The 19,511-nt window shown below is 38.0% G+C and overlaps 1 protein-coding gene across 1 annotated transcript in view; it reads right to left on the reverse strand.

Annotated features, from left to right (window-relative positions):
* Positions 1 to 19,511, reverse strand: part of COL19A1 (collagen type XIX alpha 1 chain) — a 448,270-nt gene that overhangs the window by 351,506 nt on the left and 77,253 nt on the right. The window contains exons 5-7 of the mRNA XM_045161980.1: positions 15,134 to 15,257; positions 12,837 to 13,112; positions 6,229 to 6,309 (exon numbers count right to left, since the gene is read on the reverse strand). Of these exons, the coding sequence (XP_045017915.1) occupies positions 6,229 to 6,309; positions 12,837 to 13,112; positions 15,134 to 15,257 (481 nt within the window). The remainder of the gene's footprint in view (positions 1 to 6,228; positions 6,310 to 12,836; positions 13,113 to 15,133; positions 15,258 to 19,511) is intronic.

The raw sequence follows: 19,511 nt of genomic DNA on the forward strand, positions 1-19,511 counted from the left end.
AATTGTTACAGTAAAATGCTTTACACAAATAACATTGATATGTGTGTTCTGGAAACAAGTTTAGGAAAAAAGAATGTAATTCGAACTTTTAAAACATTTACTTCAACAGGATGATGATAAAGACATGTAAAAGTAAAATATAAACTCTTTTATGCTCTAAGGTGGTATATATTTACTCAAAATATGTATATCTTATTCCATTCCATTGTTCTATAAAGTTATTAAAATCTTCCCTGTAACAAAGTCATGATTTTTATCACTTCTCCACTGGGTTCATAACATGTGGGGCCACACGAAGTAAAATTTGGTTTCAAAGCAATGAACTTTTTTTCTATCAAAAAATAAACCCAGATGGAGCATCTGAAGAAGATAAATGTTTCCTTCCCCTCAACATCATTTACAAGAGTCCTTACCACGGTTTGTAACTCTGAATCTGCAATTTCATGAATTTACAATTTCATATCTCTGAATTCGCAATTTAGGGGGAAGGCTTCACACATTACTTTATATACCACGAGTTATATATGCCTGGGAAAGTATTGTCAGGATACAAAGTTAAAATATTGTCCGTGGTTATTTATCACTGTGAGATCACAGTTGATATTTACTTTCTTCTTTGAATGTGGCTATATTTTCCAAATTTTATATAGTAAACATACATTGCTTTTCAAACAAAAAACAGTTGAAAAATGGGTAGCATTCTAATGCTTTTGAGCACAGTAAACACTATAAGAAAAATAGTTTCCAGAAAAACTACAAATACTTTCCTGTCTTTATCACTAGTTCTAGCAAATTTACTGTCTGCAGATTTAATGATTAGCTATGGCACCCCACTCCAGTACTCTTGCTTGGAAAATCCCATGGACGGAGGAGCCTGGTAGGCTGCAATCCATGGGGTCGCTAAGAGTTGTACACGACTGAGCGACTTCACTTTCACTTTTCACTTTCATGCATTGGAGAAGGAAATGGCAGCCCACTCCAGTGTTCTTGCCTGGAGAATCCCAGGGATGGGGGAGCCTGGTGGGCTGTCGTCTAGGGGGTCGCACAGAGTCGGACACGACTGAAGTGACTTAGCATAGCATTTAGTTACTGACATTAAATTTCCAAGTCTATAATCTAAAAATTACATTAGGATTAAATACATAGGATTATCACTAAAACAGTCCATTTATCTCATATGATTTGATACAGTTTTCCAGCCAGGTCCTGCCCTGTGTCCCATGGGTTCAGTTAAGGTAATCGAGATGCAGTCAAAGCTCACAATTATGCTCTGGATAATGGATTCAGTACTTTACATTGGGGATTTAAATGACTTTAAAAACATGTCTCAGGCTTCACTATAAAGCTTCCCGCACATTTCAAAAAGTGCCAACATGGAACATAAGACATACAAGTAAGGTCCCCTTTCTTCATAAAACCTCTGGTTGTGATTTCAGTTAATTAGCCCTCAACATTTTAATAATCTCTCTCATTTATTTTCAACAAATGTTGCTGATTTTCTCTTTCTCTCCTTATTTATTCTTCATTCTCTCTGTCTCGGTCTGTAGTCATGAAACCTGACTGCTTTAGAAAAGAAAATCTAATTAATAGCAGCAAGGAAATATATTTATAGATTATCCTGAATAAATCTCACTTTTGAAATATGCTATAAAGTATTAATAACAGAAAGGATGTCTGAGTTGAAATTACAGGACAAAATTAGATTTTTAAGCAAGTACATTAAAATTTCTTAAGTTCAAATATTAAAAAAATATATAGTTGATGCCAGAATTATAGCAGATGTACTGAATTAGCTTTCCAAAACATACATTTCCATTAAATGTAAATGTAGCATGTTCTATTTCCTGTTTAACATGAACATAATGGTAATGTCACCCATAAATACTTGTGAGCAGGAAAAGAAGAGGTCTTGTATTATTTTTTCCAAGCTTGGAGATGAATTCCTACCTTATTTTCTACACTTTAAATCTTTTTAAAACATGATTTTTTTCATGCGTGGGGTCATGTCACTGCTTTTAATTATCAAATCATACCATTGAATGTATTGCCTATTTCCTTAAACAATTTTCTTATAATTCAAGTTGGAGTGACTATTGGTCAAGAATATAATATTTAGGTACATCAAAACATCATTACATGAAAAATCAGAAAGAGAAATTAAGGAATCAAGACCATTCACCATTGCAACTAAAAGAATAAAATATCTAGGAATAAACCTACCTAAGGAAACAAAAGACTTGTATACAGAAAACTATAAGACTCTGATGAAAGAAATCAAAGACAACATAAACAGATGGAGAGATGTTCCATGTTCCTGGGTAGGAAGACTCAATATTGTGAAAATGACTATACTACCAAATACAATCTACAGATTCAATGCAATATCTATCAAATTACCACTGGTATTTTTCATAGAACTAGAACAAAACAATTCACAATTCATGTGGAAACACAAAAGACCCCAAATAGCCAAAGCAGTCTTGAGAAAGAAGAATGGAGCTGGAGGAATCAACCTTCCTGACTTCAGGTTATACTACAAAGCTACAGTCATCAAGACAGTATGGTACTGGCACAAAAACAGAAAATATAGACCAATGGAACAAGATAGACAACCCAGAGATAAACCCGTGCACCTATGGGTACCTTATTTTTGACCAAGGAGGCAGGAATATACAATGGGACAAAGACAGCCTCTTTAATAAGTGGTGCCGGGAAAACTGGACAGCTACATACAAAAGAATGGAATTAGATCACCACTTAACACCATATACAAAGATAAACTCAAAATGGATTAGAAGACCTAAATATAAGACCAGAAACTATTAAACTCATAGAGGATAACATAGGCAGAACACTCGATGACATAAAGCAAGATCTTCTATGACCCACTTCCTAGAGTAATGAAAATAAAAACAAGTGGGACCTAATTAAACTTAAAATCTTTTGCACAGCAAAGGAAACTACATACAAAGTGAAAAGACAATCCACAGAATGGTAGAAAATAATAGCAAACAAAACAACTGATAAAGAATTAATTTCCAAAATATACATGCAGCTCATACAACTCAATACCAGAAAAGTAAACAACCCAATCAAAGAGTGGGAAAGGGACCTCAAGAGACATTTCTCCAAAGAAGACATACAGATGGCTAACAAACACATGAAAAGATGTTCAACATCAGTCATTATCAGAGAAATGCAAATCAAAACTACAATGAGACTTCATACCAGTCAGAATGGCCATCATCAAAAAGTCTACAAACAATAAATGCTGGAGAGGGTGTGGAGAAAACGGAACACTCTTGCATTGCTGGTGGGAATGTAAACTGATACAGCCACTATGAAAGACGGTATGGAGACTCCTTACAAAACTAGGAATAAAACTACCATATGACCCAGCAATCCCACTTCTAGGCATATACCCTGAGGAAATATAAACTGAAAAAGACACATGTACCCCAGTGTTCACTGCAGTGCTATTTACAATAGCTAGAACATGGAAGCAACCCAGATGTCCATTGACAGATGAGTGGATAAAGAAGCTGTGGTACATATATTCAATGCAATAGTACTCAGCCATAAAAAGGAACACATTTGAATCTGTTCTAATGAGGTGGACTAAACTAGAGCCTGTTCTAATGAGGTGGACGAAATAGAGTGAGGTAAGTCAGAAAGAGAAATATAAATATTGTATACTGATGCTTTTGAACTGTGGTGTTTGAGAAGACTCTTGAGAGTCCCTTGTACTGCAAGGAAATCCAGCCAGTCCATCCTAAAGGAGATCTGTCCTGGGTGTTCACTGGAAGGAGTGATGCTAAAGCTGAAACTCCAATACTTTGGCCACCTGTTACAAAGATCTGACTCACTGGAAAAGACCCTGAAGCGGGGAAAGATTGAGGGCAGGAGGAGAAGGGGATGATAGAGGATGAGATGGCTGGATGGCATCACCGACTCAATGGACATGGGTTTGGGTGGACTCTGGGAGTTGGTGATGGACAGGGAGGCCTGGCGTGCTTGCGGCTCATGGGGTCGCAAAGCGTCGGACACGACTGAATGACTGAACTGAACTGATACTGACACGTATATATGGAATCTGAAGAGATGGCACTGATGAATTTATTTTTAGGGCAGCAATGGGGAAACAGGCAGAGAATAGACCTATGGACATGATGGGAAGAGAGGAGGGAGAAGGGGAGATGTATAGAGAGAGTAACATAGAAATTTACAATACCATATGTAAAATGAATAGCCAATGGGAATTGGCTGTGTGACTCAGGGAACTCAAGTGGGGCTCTGCAACAGGCTGAAGGGTGGGATGGTGAGGGAGACAGGAGGGCGGTCCAGGAGGGAGGGGACATGGGTATACCTATGGCTGATTCTTGTTGATGTATGACAGAAAATCACAAAATTCTGTAAAGCAATTATCCTTCAATTAAAAATTTTTTTAAAAAGAAAATGAAACAATAATAAAAAAATCATTATATTACTTTTCAATCAAGGAAAATTATTAGTTTAAAGAGCTCTCACATAAATGAAGTGTAATTAATGAAAGAAAAACTTTTGGAGAATTCACATCTTCAAGATTTAAATGTGTGGCTCCAGGAAGTCTAGGTATTTCAAGTCTGTATATTGGCATTCTCAATTATCTTTTCAGATATTTATAGAAAGATATTTGGCTGGCTTTCATTGAAATGAGAGCCATGAACTAGGTTGGAGATACGATTTATTAAACCAAGTTACATAGGCAAAATATACCATTTTTAGAGATTTAGCTTTGCTTTGAGCAGTTGGTCACATTATTATTCTACTACCCAAAGTGAGTGATAAAAGTTTAAAATGTTTTTAATTATGAAATTATTAATAAAATTTTATTTTCAATGGTTTAAGTGTGGAACTTTTGGGAAATCTGACACAAAGAATAATATTTTCACGTTTTGCTTTTACTTTTTATATGTTCTTTCTGTTAAAGACTTCTTAGAATTAATCCCTTTCAAACTACAGTCAAGAAACAATGTTTCGACCCCTTTTACAAACAAAGCACTAGGAATCATAAAAGAAGCATACAAAAGTATAATCCCGTCAATGAATTTAAAAGGTAGCTGAATAAATTAAAAACAAATACAACTGTATCTAATGATATAAGGTGCACACATGGCCATTGCAATAAGAGATACCTAAAGCACTGAATTGAGTACTCTTTGCATGGAAGGTTAGTACAAGAAAGCAACAGTTGTAGAGTTAGGTGGAGGATATTAAGAATTAGAGGTGAAACATGTATAATATCATATATGAAACGAGTCTCCAGTCCAGGTTTGATGCACGATACTGGATGCTTGGGGCTGGTGCACTGGGACGACCCAGAGGGATGGTATGGGGAGGGAGGAGGGAGGAGGGTTCAGGATGGGGAACACATGTATAGCTGTGGCGGATTCATTTCGATATTTGGCAAAACCAATACAATATTGTAAAGTTAAAAAATAAAATAAATAAATAAAGAATTAAAAAAAAAAGAATTAGAGGCTAAGAAACTGAATGTATAACTTGTTGTGAACAGAGAGTGACTAAAGGCTTGGGCAGAGGGATGAGTAGAGGGCAGGGAATGCGCCTTATTCATGTTAGCTAGCCTTGTTCCTTAGCACAATGCCCAAAAGATCAATGCTTTCGAATAACAGATGTTCAGTGGAAGAATGTAAATGAATCTACAAAGCAGTGATGTGGAGACTTATTCTGGTTGTACTGGGGATGGGAAAGGCTGATGGCATGACAATGCAACAGTCTAGGCACGAAGTAAAGGCAGAAACAGGAGCAGGGGAAGATGCAGTGGGAAAAAGTCTCTCACAAAGGAAAACTGCCCAGAATGGGTGGCAGGCTAGAAGAGAGAAGTGAGTAAGAAAAACATGATCACAGATGTAAAACCCCTATAACTGGAGAACGATGATCCTTCCGTCAGAACACGTCAGAACATAGCTTAGAAATAAAGGCATGGATGGATTCTCTTTTACTCATGTTGAGTCCAAAGTAAGACCATACCATTCCTGAAGTTCAGGATAAAACACTGGGATTAAAATGGTGGCAAGAAATGATGGGAAGGCCTTGAGAGGGGTCTCTGGCTCGGAACTATTTGCTCAACTGGTTTCAACAGCACACATTCTGGGCTGCTCTACACATGACTCTACAGCCCAGGCAACTGGCCTTCTGTGGTCTTCACACACCAGAAAATGAACCTACCTTAATGTCTGATATCTTGCAACATGTTTCTTGGGCTATGAAGTTCCAGTTACAGTAGATCTGAAGTTGGTGAAGTTCAATCTATTAAAAAATTAGTAATAAGACATATCATTAATGTTGTTTGAAAATTACATTTGGGCATTTCAGAATGATGTTAACTGGAAAGAAGAAAATAAGTTAATACAAATAAAGCACTGGCAGATATTTGGGGTTTTATTTCATTTAGGATTCATGATTTTATGGACCATTTGAGAAACAGTAATGGACCCAGTTTTTGAGACAGATCTATATGTAAAGAAAATCACATAATAAGAGCAATTGCAACTCTTTGCTCCTTGTTTCAAACCATGAAAAAAGAAGTATTTAATTAGAGATAATGCACTACAATAAAGTATGCTCACAAAATGAGGAATATTTCAAAGTAAAAAAAAAAATTCTGGAGAAAAAGTAAAGTAAAAGGTATAAGCTCATGATGGAAAAGCCTTTATCTGTAGTTCCAGACCTCCAACTTGAGACTAAAACAGATGCTCACTTCCCAAGGTGGGGAAAAAAATGGTATTTAGTTTTATCTATTTTTCATGGATTCTGTTTAATACCTATGGATTTTATGTTATATGGCATACTCCTGACCAAGACTCACAATCTTTTTGCAAAAATAATTGATTCTTCTCTTTGCTCAGCAAATTCACATTTGTTGGCATTTGGATATGAAATTAAAAGTAGTTTCAGGAAGTGCAATCATTCCTGTAAAGGCAAGGCCAAATAACCACATCAGAGAAGGCAAATGGTACAGACTATTGAAAAAATTTCAATATGATAGATGGGCAGAGGCACTGTTTTAAATTAGTCTGTGGTTTCAAATTTAATAATTTATTAATAATTAATCATATGATGATTTGACATATAATATAGCCCATAAATAACCTCTTCCCCCTTGCCTTCTCTTCCTCCTCCCCATCTTTCTCTTTCTCTCTCTCCTCTTCTCTTCCCCCTCTTTCTCTGTATCCTAATGTAACAGAGGTAGATTATGTATTTCTTTGAGATCATTATTTTCTACAGTGAGACCCAACTGTAATAACATAACAGTTAATTCTATGATAACAGAAAGCAAATATCTGTGGTTAGCTCTGAATCTCTACCCCAACACCAAAAAAGCAAGAAAGGAGGAAAAAAGCCGTAACTATTCTCTACACTGAAATGAACAGAATCATTTCAGCTCATAGAAAGCATTAAGAATGCCAGACGCCTTTCGGATTCATGAGCAGATTAAGATTTGCAGTCAATGCAAAATTCTGAGATGAAATGAAAAATGAAACGTAATGATTTCTTCTCTATAACTTTTCCCAAGGTTACTGAAGTAAGCTTTTATTTATAAAGTTTAAATACACTGTCTTACATAGTCTAATGAAACATCAGGCAGCAACATACCCATTATATAGGATGAAGAATAAGGAGACTTCCATTAACATTTTCCTTAACTAAAACTAATTTATCATCAACACTGTTACCTGAATAGTCAATAAAGACTGAAATTCTATTATGTGTCATCCACTGTTCTAGGGCCTTCATATGAATTATTTTACTTAACTGAGGATAGATGACCAATTTTTCATGGATTAGAACCTAATAAAGTACCTATGACACTGAAACTACAATCAGACTAGTTTAATTATGCTTTTTTAATTCATTAGTTACATTAGAATCTTTCATTGACTTTAGAATAAGAATACACTGACTCTGTCACAGGGAATTTTAAAACATACTTTTATCATTTATGTCACCTATTTCTTTACACAAAAGCACATGGGTAGTACACGTGCAATAAAGCGCAATCACTAGAAGTTTATTATCAATAAGTTACATTCTGAATAAACAAAGCATTTTCACATTACAACAGATCTTATAAATCACAGAGTTTGTATGGAGATGATAAAAATAATTCATCTACTTAGAGTTTTAGTAGGATTAACAATCTTTGAAAAATAAAATGTATTTTACTTGTCCAAATTAAATAGTGAATATCTCTTTTAAAAGCTCCATCATTGTGATAATGGCTTAATATTATTCTTAAGTGAACTAAGATTCCACATTAAACCATAAAACCATTGTAAAGCGACAATGTTCACACTGTGTGTTTTTATCAGGACACACAGATATTCTTTAGTCTCAGATTGTTCCCTTGAGTAAGAAGTTAATGAAACACATAACACAATACTCAATCTCCAGAGCAGAGGTCTGAGCCAGAACCCACTCTTGCAATAACTTGTTCCTCTCTCATTACAGCTTCTCCCTTAAAGGCTAGGCATTTATATCCTAATCCTAAAGCTCTTTGGTTCCCGCAGTTCCCCACTTTGCCCTCACTAGCCATGCAGGAGATCAGATTCCACTCAACAGCAGTGTTTCCAGCAACAGCAACCATCACTCCCTACTATTGTCCTCAGAATTCCCTGAGGATCATTTCCTATCTATCTACATTGCTCCCACTGCTGGAAGTCACATCTCAGGTTTAGCTGCTGAGACCCAATTCCTCCTCTGACTTTGGAGAGACCTTTCTGAAAGGTCTGCCTAGGACTGTTGTCATTCAGTTCAGTTCAGTTGCTCAGTCGTGTCCGACTCTTTGCAACCCCAAGTCCCACAGCACGCTAGGCCTCCCAGTGCATCACCAACTCCCATAGTTTACCCAAACCCATGTCCATTGAGTCGGTGATGCCATCCAACCATCTTATCCTCTGTCGTCCCCTTCTCCTCCTGCCCTCAATCTTTTCCAGCATCAGGGTCTTTTCCAATGAGTCTGCTCTTCACATCAGATGGCCAAAGTATTGGAGTTTCAGCTTCAACTTCAGTCCTTTCAATGAACACCCAGGACTGATCTCCTTCAGAATGGACTGGTTGGACCTCCTTGCAGTCCAAGGGACTCTCAAGAGTCTTCTCCAACACCATAGTTCAAAAGCATCAATTCTTTGGTGCTCAGCTTTCTTCACAGTCCATCTCTCACATCCATATATGACCACTGGAAAAACCATAGCCTTGACTAGACAGACCTTTGTTGACAAAGTAATGTCTCTGCTTTTTAATATGCTGTCTAGGTTAGTCATAACTTTCCTTCCAAGGAGTAAGAGTCTTTTAATTTCATGGCTTCAATCACCATCTACAGTGATGTTAGAGCCCAGAAAAATATAGTCAGCCACTATATAAAATATAAAATAAAAATATAAAACTATAAACAGCCACTGTTTCCCCATCTATTTGCCATGAAGCGATGGGACTGGATGCAATGATCTTAGTTTTCTGAATGTTGAGTTTTAAGCCAACTTTTTCACTCTCCTCTTTCACTTTCATCAAGAGGCTCTTTAGTTCTTCTTCACTTTCTGCCATAAGGGTGGTATCATCTGCATATCTGAGGTTATTGATATTTCTCCCACCAATCTTGATTGCAGCTTGTGCTTCCTCCAGCCCAGCATTTCTCATGATGTACTCTACATATAAGTTAAATAAGCAGGGTGACAATATACAGCCTTGACGTACTCCTTTTCCTATTTGGAACCAGTCTGTTGTTCCATGTCCAGTTCTAACTGTTGCTTCCTGACCTGCATACAGATTTCTCAAGATGCAGGTTGGGTGGTCTGGTATTCCTGTCTCTTAAAATTTCCCACAGTTTATTATGATACACAAGTCAAAGGCTTTGGCATAGTCAATAAAACAGAAATAGATGTTTTTCTGGGACTCTCTTGCTTTTTCGATAATCCAGGAGATGTTGGCAATTTGATCTCTGGTTCCTATGCCTTTTCTAAAACCAGCTTGAACATCTGGAAGTTCACGGTTCACGTATTGCTGAAGCCTGGCTTGGAGAATTTTGAGCATTACTTTACTAGCGTGTGAGATGAGTGCAATTGTGTGGTAGTTTGAGCATTCTTTGGTATTGCCTTTCTTTGGGATTGGAATAAAAACTGACCTTTTCCAGTCCTGTGGCCACTGCTGAGTTTTCCCAAATTGCTGGCATATTGAGTGCAGCACTTTCACAGCATTATCTTTCCAGATTTGAAATATTTCAACTGGAATTCCATCACCTCCACTAACTTTGTTTGTAGGGATGCTTCCTAAGGCCCACTTGACTTCACATTCTAGGATGTCTGGCTCTAGGTGAGTGTGAGTGATCACACCATCGTGATTATCTTGGTCGTGAAGATCTTTTTTGTACAGTTCTTCTGTGTATTCTTGCCACCTCTTCTTAATATCTTTTGCTTCTATTAGGTCCATACCATTTCTGTCCTTTATCAAGCCTATCTTGGCATGAAATGTTCCCTTGGTATCTCTAATTTTCTTGAAGAGATCTCTAGTCTTTCCCATTCTATTGTTTTCCTCTATTTCTTTCCATTGATCACTGAGGAAGGCTTTCTTATCTCTCCTTGCTATTCTTTGGAACTCTGCATTTAAATGGGTATATCTTTCCTTTTCTCCTTTGCTTTTCACTTCCCTTCTTTTCACAGCTATTTGTAAGGCCTCCTCAGACAGTCACTTTGCTTTTTTGCATTTCTTTTTCTTGGGGATGGTCTTGATTCCTGTCTCCTATACAATGTCACGAACCTCTGTCCATAGTTCATCAGGCACTCTGTCTATCAGATCTAGTTCCTTAAATCTATTTCTGACTTCCACTGTATAATCATAAGGGATTTGATTTAGGTCATACCTGAATGGTCTAGTGGTTTTCCCCACTTCCTTCAATTTGAGTGTGAATTTGGCAATAAGGAGTTCATGATCTGAGCCACAGTCAGCTCCCAGTCTTGTTTGTGCTGACTGTATAGAGCTTCTCCATCTTTGGCTGCAAAGAATACAATCAATCTGATTTTGGTGTTGACCATAGCAGTCAATTAATACTGTGATTACTACTGGCAGCCACCATTTACTGACATAGACTTATTCCATCTTTACTGATACAGACTTAGTCTTTAAGACCTTTGAGAGAAGAGTGGTAGGCTTTGTTGTTGTTGTTTTTCAGTCTTTTATGCCAGGATTGAACAGCATGTGTTGTGCTGTGCTGTGCTTAGTTGCTCACTCGTGTCTGACTCCCTGCGACCCCATGCACTGTAGTCTGCCAGCTCCTCTGTCCATGGGATTCTCCAGGCAAGAATACTGGAGTGGGTTGCTATGCCCTCCTCCAGGGGATCTTTCCAACGCAGGGATCTAATCCAGGTATCCTGCTTTGCAGGCGAATTCTTCACCATCTGAGCCACCAGGGAAGCCCACTGAATGGCATGTCAGACCCTAAATAAATAAATGAATATACAAAGAACTGACCACACACTATGCATTACGGCACACACTCTATGAAATTATAACTAGTGAGTTTACCAATATTATTTTATAACTGAGGATTCTGAGACTTAGAAAAAATTTTAGGAACAAGATAAATTTCTAGGTCATAAAAACTAAGTGGATGAGCTACAATTTAAAACCCCATCTTTCTGATCCCCAAGCAAGCTCACTCTCTCTGATGCCAAGATGTCTTATCTCCAGAACTGGCCTCTGCTCTAGCCTATTTTAATAATCATCAGTGAACCCTAGTTAAGATATTCTCACTGGTTTGTTCATTGTATCTAAGAGAAGACAGTTTAAAAATAATATTTTACTGGAGATGTATATATATATATATATATATATATATATGTAATATCTGTCTATATATCTATCTGTCATCTATCTCTGATGCCTTCCACAGAAACTTTTAAAAGTAATATGCTAGCCAAACATGTACTTGCACAGAATCATACTTTTGAAATAAAACCTAACTGTGAAGTGCTTTGTGTTAACAATTCCTGTTGGTGGTCTGCACTCAGATTATTTGTATGGGTTTTTCCATCATTCCACCCATAAGAACACATGAAGTCATCAAATTTAGATATACTTCCCCTCCCCTTTTATCCAACAAAACTCTGAAAAACCATTATAAATTAATGAAAAATAGTCTGCAATACAAACACTTGTGAATCTGAGGATGAATAAAGAGCCTATTGTTCTTGATTGTAAACTTCAGATAATCTGGAACCATTTAACTTCATCTTTTTCCAGACTTTCTATTCAAAGCATATGAACTTAGATCAAACTTATGTGTATGTATGTGTTAGGCGCTCAGTCATGTTTGACTCTTTGCAACCCCATGGACTGTAGCCTACCAGGCTCCTCTGTCCATGGAATTCTCCAGGAAAGAATACTGGAGAGTGTTGCCATTCCCTTCTTCAGGGGATCTTCCCAACCCAGGGATACAGTCCAGGTCTCCTGCATGGCAGGCAGATTCTTTACCATCTGAAGTACCTGGGAAGCCCAGATCAAGCTTAGTTTTGTATAATATTTTCAATTTTTACTAAAATTTAACATTAATAACTTTATTTTTAAGGCATTACCTAGTTCTTTCAACTTTACAGGCTACAGAAAAATAAGTGAAAACAGAAAATAATATATGTGAAAATATGACTGGAAATACATAGCTATGCTTCACACATCTGATAGCAAATTAAGCAGTGTTGAGAAAGAAAGATATAGCTATTAACGGCAAAAAGGTTTTAATAAGACATTTTCTTTAAATTTATAAATGTTACTAGTTCACAACTCACATCCACAGGTTTGCCATCTGAAGCCCGGGCAGCAATAACGGTCCTTCCACGGAGGTCCACTGTACCATTTCTGTCAGAATGTCGACTTGCAACTAAGTTACAATCCACATAGAGTGAAATGGCCTGGGATTGTATACCAAAGCCAAGTTTATGCCACTGACGATCAAACAAAGAACGGAGTTCTTGATTTTTAAAAATGTAGTTCAACACATCTCCCTCGGCAGCTTGGAACATCAATTCCACCACCTTCCTTCCACCATCAACTATTACAGAAACCTGCAAAAATGCAAATTATCTTTAAATGTTTGATATTCAGTTTTAAAAATTATTAAAGATACAAATAAAATCTCAAGTTTCAAGTTAGTAGAACTGGGGCACTCAGTAAAATGTTCTAAATGACATTTGTGTCCATCAGATTTCTTAACATAAAAGAACAGTAAACATCCAGCTACAAAAATGATTTAAATATGTGGTATTTGGTGAGTGCAGTATGCTCCTTTTGTGAGAGGACATCTAGGAGTATGTGTGTGTGTGTGTGTGTGTGTGTGTGTGTGTGTAAAAACTCTGTATAAGTAATTCAAGAATTAAATGTTACTAATTTAAAAAGAATAAGAGATGAATACATTTGAATCAGTTCTAATGAGGTGGATGAAAACTGGAGCCTATTATACAGAGTGAAGTAAGCCAGAAAGAAAAACACCAATACAGTATACTAACGCATATATATGAAATTTAGAAAGATGGTAATGACAACCCTGTACGCGAGACAGCAAAAGAGACACAGATGTATAGAACAGTCTTTTGGACTCTGTGGGAGAGGGAGGGGGGGATGATTTGGGAGAATGGCATTAAAACATGTATAATATCATATAAGAAATGAATCGCCAGTCCAGGTTCGATGCAGGATACAGGAAGCTTGGGGTTGGTGCACTGGGATGACCCAGAGGGATGGTATGGGGAGGGAGGTGGGAGGGGGGTTCAGGATGGGGAACACATGTACACCCGGAGCGGATGCATGTTGATGTATGGCAAAACCAATACAATATTGTAAAGTAAAAAATAATAATAATAATAAAAAATTTTTAAAAAATCTAAAAAAGAATAAGAGATGATCACTTCCCTTAGCATGGAAACTGAGATCAACCTCTTTAACCTTTGATGATTTGCATGGTGCAGAGAAAATACATTTTCACAGAGTGCATATTCTTCCTGTTTAAGTCACATTTCCATCATAAAATTCTGACTATAATAACAGATATAAAAGATCAGTAAAATGAAAAACATTAAAAAAATTTTTTTTAATTAATTAATTTTAATTGGACACTAATTACTTTACAATATTGTAGTGGGTTTTGCCATACATTGACATGAGTCAGCCATGGGTGTACATGTGTTCCCCATCCTGAACCCCCCTCCCTCCTCCCTCCCCATCCCATCCCTCTGAGTCATCCCAGTGCACCAGCTGTGAGCACCCTGTATAATGCATGGAACCTGGAGTGGCAATCTATTTCACATATGGTAACAAAAACATTTTGATGGCTATGTACAGAAATAAACACAGATAGATGATGCCCATCAGTAACCGTGATGTTTACCTTCACTGCCTGGAGTACCTGCTCCCTTCCTTTCTGACCAACCTCTCTCACAAGTGTTTCTAGATCCCTGCTCCTTTCATGGGCCATCTTGGGGAGTTGTCTCTTCCACACTCCCACAGTTCTCACCCAACTCCAAACTGTCCTCGCCCACCACTATCCTGTGATCGTGCTCCAGTGTGGCATCCCCAGACCTTAGGCTCCCTGAGAACAGGAATCATGCTTTGCCAATTTCTTATTTTGTCACTAAATAGCATCTAGTATGTGTCCAATTATTTTCTATTGATGGAATCAATATTTATATCTCATTCCCTAATTCATTAGGGATGTCAGATGAAACAATTAACAGCTTTTAAATTAATAATAGAAGATATCAGAAATGATAGGAGATGAAGAAGTTGTTAGTGATATGCACTTGGTGTCAATGAAGCAGTTGTAAAGAAAGGGCAGTCAGTTTGAGTGTCTTCAGACAAAACAGAAATCCAGAAAAAACAAAACAAAACTCTAATCTTGTCTCACCCACCAGGCTCTCCAATTATGTATCTCAGTGAGACACCACCCCCTACCCCGAACTCTAAGAATACTTGCATTTCCTGTGGATGATTCCTCTAAAAGAATACTCCGATATGAGGTATGCTCCCAAATTTATTTTCACAGTTTCAAGAGAAAACACTCATCAGCATACCTCTCTGTTTCCGTCCTTACCTGTGGCATGTTGCGCTGGTTTAAAACCTGCCACAAGAACCACCGTTCCTTCTTTGAGCTCCTTCGCACCCGAAACATCGCAGCTATGGCGAACTCCTCAGGAAGGCCTTTGGGAAATACCTTACTGTGGGAGGAAAACAAAGCACCATTGTGTGGAAACTGAAGGAGGCAAGGACAGAATATCTCAGTATGAAGGTTTCTACAACTCAATATCTCAGCTGTATTTTCTCAATGAATTTATAACTCATTACTGTTATCTACCTAATGAATACAGAAGCAGTCACACCTACAGTTACCTACAGAATTTTTATCCTGTTCTTTTCCTTTTTATAAATTTCCTGATAAAGTGTTGCTAAAGCTTGAGGTGTGTAAAAGTGAGCAACTTTCAGACTATTGTACTATGGGGTGATATTCCTTAACTCAACAAGATATTCCCATAGAATCTCAGAATTCACCAGTCTTGCAAACAGCAGACACTTATAAAGAAAATAGATACTATCTCCTGGTTTTATTAGTAGAGAGAAGTAGAGGGGATTTTAAAGAGCACTATTAACAATTACATGTATATTATTCCAAAGAAGTTTTACCACATTAAACTCTTGCAAAATAAATTCCTAATTCTGATTTCTTAGGTATCAATTTAAGACTAAAACTAAATATCATAAAGGCATTTTAGCTGATTTTTTCATTCTTACAGGAAATAAAAATACTCAAATTCTTCCTAGGTAGCAGAGAGAAGCCTAAAGACAGTCCAAGTATACTTTTGCCTCAATCTTGTTTCAAAATACTGGTCTCACTGGATCCGTGAAGAAACTTTGGGGAAAAAATTCACAGTGAACACACATTATATTTAGATTTTCATTGGAAAACATGGAGAAACACATTCCTTCATGTTGACTTTTAAACTTAACCACATTGTTTTGTTTTTTTTTTTCCTCTACAAAGTCTGGATTTTATTTTTTTATTTATTTTTATTTGTTAAATTGGAGGCTAATTACTTTACAATATTGTATTGGTTTTGCCATACATCAACATGAATCCGCCATGGGTGTACACGTGTTCCAAATCCTGAACCCCCCTCCCACCTCCCTCCCTATACCATCCCTCTGGATCATCCCAGTGCACCAGCCCCAAGCATCCTGTATCCTGTATTGAACCTAGACTGGCGATTTGTTTCTTATATGATATTATACATGTTTCAATGCCATTCTCCCAAATCATCCCCCTCCTCCCTCTCTCACAGAGTCCAAAAGACTGTTCTAAACATCTGTGTCTCTTGCTGTCTCGCATACAGGGTTATTGTTACCATCTTTCTAAATTCCATAGATATGCATTAGTATACTGCATTGGTGTTTTTCTTTCTGGCTTACTTCACTCTGTATAATCAGCTCCAGTTTCATCCACTTCATTAGAACTGATTCAAATGTATTCTTTTTAATGGCTGAGTAATACTCCATTGTGTATATGTACCACAGCTTTCTTATCCATTCATCTGCTGATGGACATCTAGGTTGCTTCCATGTCCTGGCTATTATAAACAGTGCTGCGATGAACATTGGGGTACACATGTCTCTTTCCTTTCTGATTTCCTCAGTGTGTATGCCCAGCAGTGGGATTGCTGGATCATAAGGCAGTTCTATTTCCAGTTTTTTAAGGAATCTCCACACTGTTCTCCATAGTGGCTGTACTAGTTTGCATTCCCACCAACAGTGGAAGAGGGTTCCCTTTTCTCCACACCCTCTCCAGCATTTATTGCTTGTAGACTTTTGGATCACAGCCATTCTGACTGGCATGAAATGGTACCTCATTGTGGTTTTGATTTGCATTTCTCTGATAATAAGTGATGTTGAGCATCTTTTCATGTGTTTGTTAGCCATCTGTATGTCTTCTTTGGAGAAATGTCTATTTAGTTCTTTGGCCCACTTTTTGATTGGGTCGTTTATTTTTCTGGAATTGAGCTGCAAATCACAGCAGGATCCTCTATGACCCACCTCCCAGAATATTGGAAATAAAAGCAAAAATAAACAAATGGGATCTAATTAAAATTAAAAGCTTCTGCACAACAAAAGAAACTATAAGCAAGGTGAAAAGACAGCCTTCAGAATGGGAGAAAAATAATAGCAAATGAAGCAACTGACAAACAACTAATCTCAAAAATATAAACTTAACCACATTGTATATAAACACTCTGCAAGGCAGGAATCTTGCTTTTCTTTTAAAAAATCATGAGTAGCAGACACAAATTCTCTTGAGGCTTACACGGCCAGAGGTTGTTTATATAGATAAAATGTCATATATTGAGATAGTAACTACTAACTGGGACTTCCCTGGTGGCTCAGTCGGTAAAGAATGTGCCTTCAGTGCAGGAGACCTAGGTTTGATCCCTGAGTCAGGAAAATCCCCTGGAGAAGGTAATGTCAACCCACTCCAGTATTCTTGCCTGAAGAATTCCATGGACAGAAGATCCTGGCGGGCTATGGTCCACGGGGTTGCAAAGAGTCAGACACTGGGAATATCACACCAAGCTCCACTGAAACTGACAACCAAACGCACGGAGAATTCTGGAACTTTGGTTTTACACTTTGTGTTAGAGACAAAGTCACATGTAGTAAGGAAATCAGGAAAAAATATGAAAAAGCTATGCTGGCCTCAAGTTCTTACTTGGTTAAATACATGTACACACATATTATGTTCATACATGTACACAACATACCTCAGGAATATTGCAGGTTTAGTTCCAGATTACTGGAATGAAGTGAATATCGCAGTAAAGTGAGTCACACAAATTTTCTGGTTGCCTAGTGTATGTAAAAGTTGTATTTACACAATACTGTATTCTATTATATCTATAAATGTACATAAAATGTTATTGCTAAGAAAAAATGCTAGCCATCATTTGACAACACACGTATGTCACAAACCTTCAATATGGAAAAAAAGAAAAATCACCAATATCTGTGAAGCACAGGAAAGTGAAACACAATAAAAGGAGGTTGGTCTGTATATAGACAGATACAGATATAAACTCTGGTTTTACCTTCTTCACTAATCTGCTTACCCCCAGCCCGGAGGCTATATGGCTCTCTTGTCTGGCTGGATGATGAATGAGGAAGTAACCCAGGATCTCATTTTCATCACGTGCGTACGCACATGCACATGTGTGCGCGCGCGCACACACACACACACACACCCTTTCCAGCCTCCACAGAGGCTCTCTGATTCCTCTCTGGGTTGAGCCTCTCCTGGTGCCTGGGGAAGTATCCTGGCCCATGTGCCAACAGCGCCCACCTAGCAGTTTCCTCCCCTCTGTGCTTGAGACTCCACTGCTTCCTGTCTTCCAAGAATGTATCACCTCTTTCTCTGTTGCTTCATCTCCCATTCTACAACCATTTTTGTACTTCATATGTTCAAACTCCATTTATGTCTCCCACCTCTCCCTCACCAATACCCCTCTTATCTTGGTTTATAAATATATGCATATCTTCATCCTCTTCCCTGCTGTAAAATAGACAAAGCTCTCTCCATCCTCACTATAACAATTAATATTACCTGTATATATCCATCAAACCTCTTAAATGAGTACTGGGAACACCTACACTGTCATAGGCCTCAGTTGTCAGCTGTCCTGCAATCTGGAAGCACCGCTTTCTGCTCTCACGAGGATGCTCGGCCCACTCCTTCCGCGACGACCATCATGTGATACAGCCTCACCCATCAGCAGGTTGCTATTTTTCCAGCCAAATCAAAGAACTCTCCTCAGTGGACCAGCGAGTGGCAGCGACCTCCTGAGGCGAGCTCCAGACGAGCTGGGAGCTGCTGCAGCCACCAATGGCAAAGATAGACCAGCCTGTTCATTCAACTGCCAAAGGACCCAGCAATCCCACTGCTGGGCACACACACTGAGGAAACCAGAATCGAAAGAGACACATGTACTCCAGTGTTCATCATAGCACTGTTTACAATAGCCAGGACATGGAAGCAACCTAGATGTCCATCAGCAGACGAATGGATAAGAAAGCTGTGATACATATACACAATGGAGTATTACTCAGCTATTAAAAAGAATGCATTTGAATCAGTTCTAATGAGGTGGATGAAACTGGAGCCGATTATACAGAGTGAAAGTCAGAAAGAAAAACACCAATACATTAACACATATATATGGAATTCATAAAGATGGTAATGATGACCCTATATGCGAGACGGCAAGAGAGACACAGATGTAAAGAACAGACTTTCGGACTCTGTGAGAGAGTGCAAGGGTAGGATGATTTGGGAGAATAGCATTGAAATGTGAAGTAGATCGCCAGTCCAGGTTCAATGCATGAGACAGGGTGCTCAGGGCCGGTGCTCTGGGATGACCCTGAGGGACGGGATG

The sequence above is a fragment of the Bubalus bubalis genome, chromosome 10 (genome assembly GCF_019923935.1).
Source record: "Bubalus bubalis isolate 160015118507 breed Murrah chromosome 10, NDDB_SH_1, whole genome shotgun sequence".
Taxonomy (NCBI): domain Eukaryota; kingdom Metazoa; phylum Chordata; class Mammalia; order Artiodactyla; family Bovidae; genus Bubalus; species Bubalus bubalis.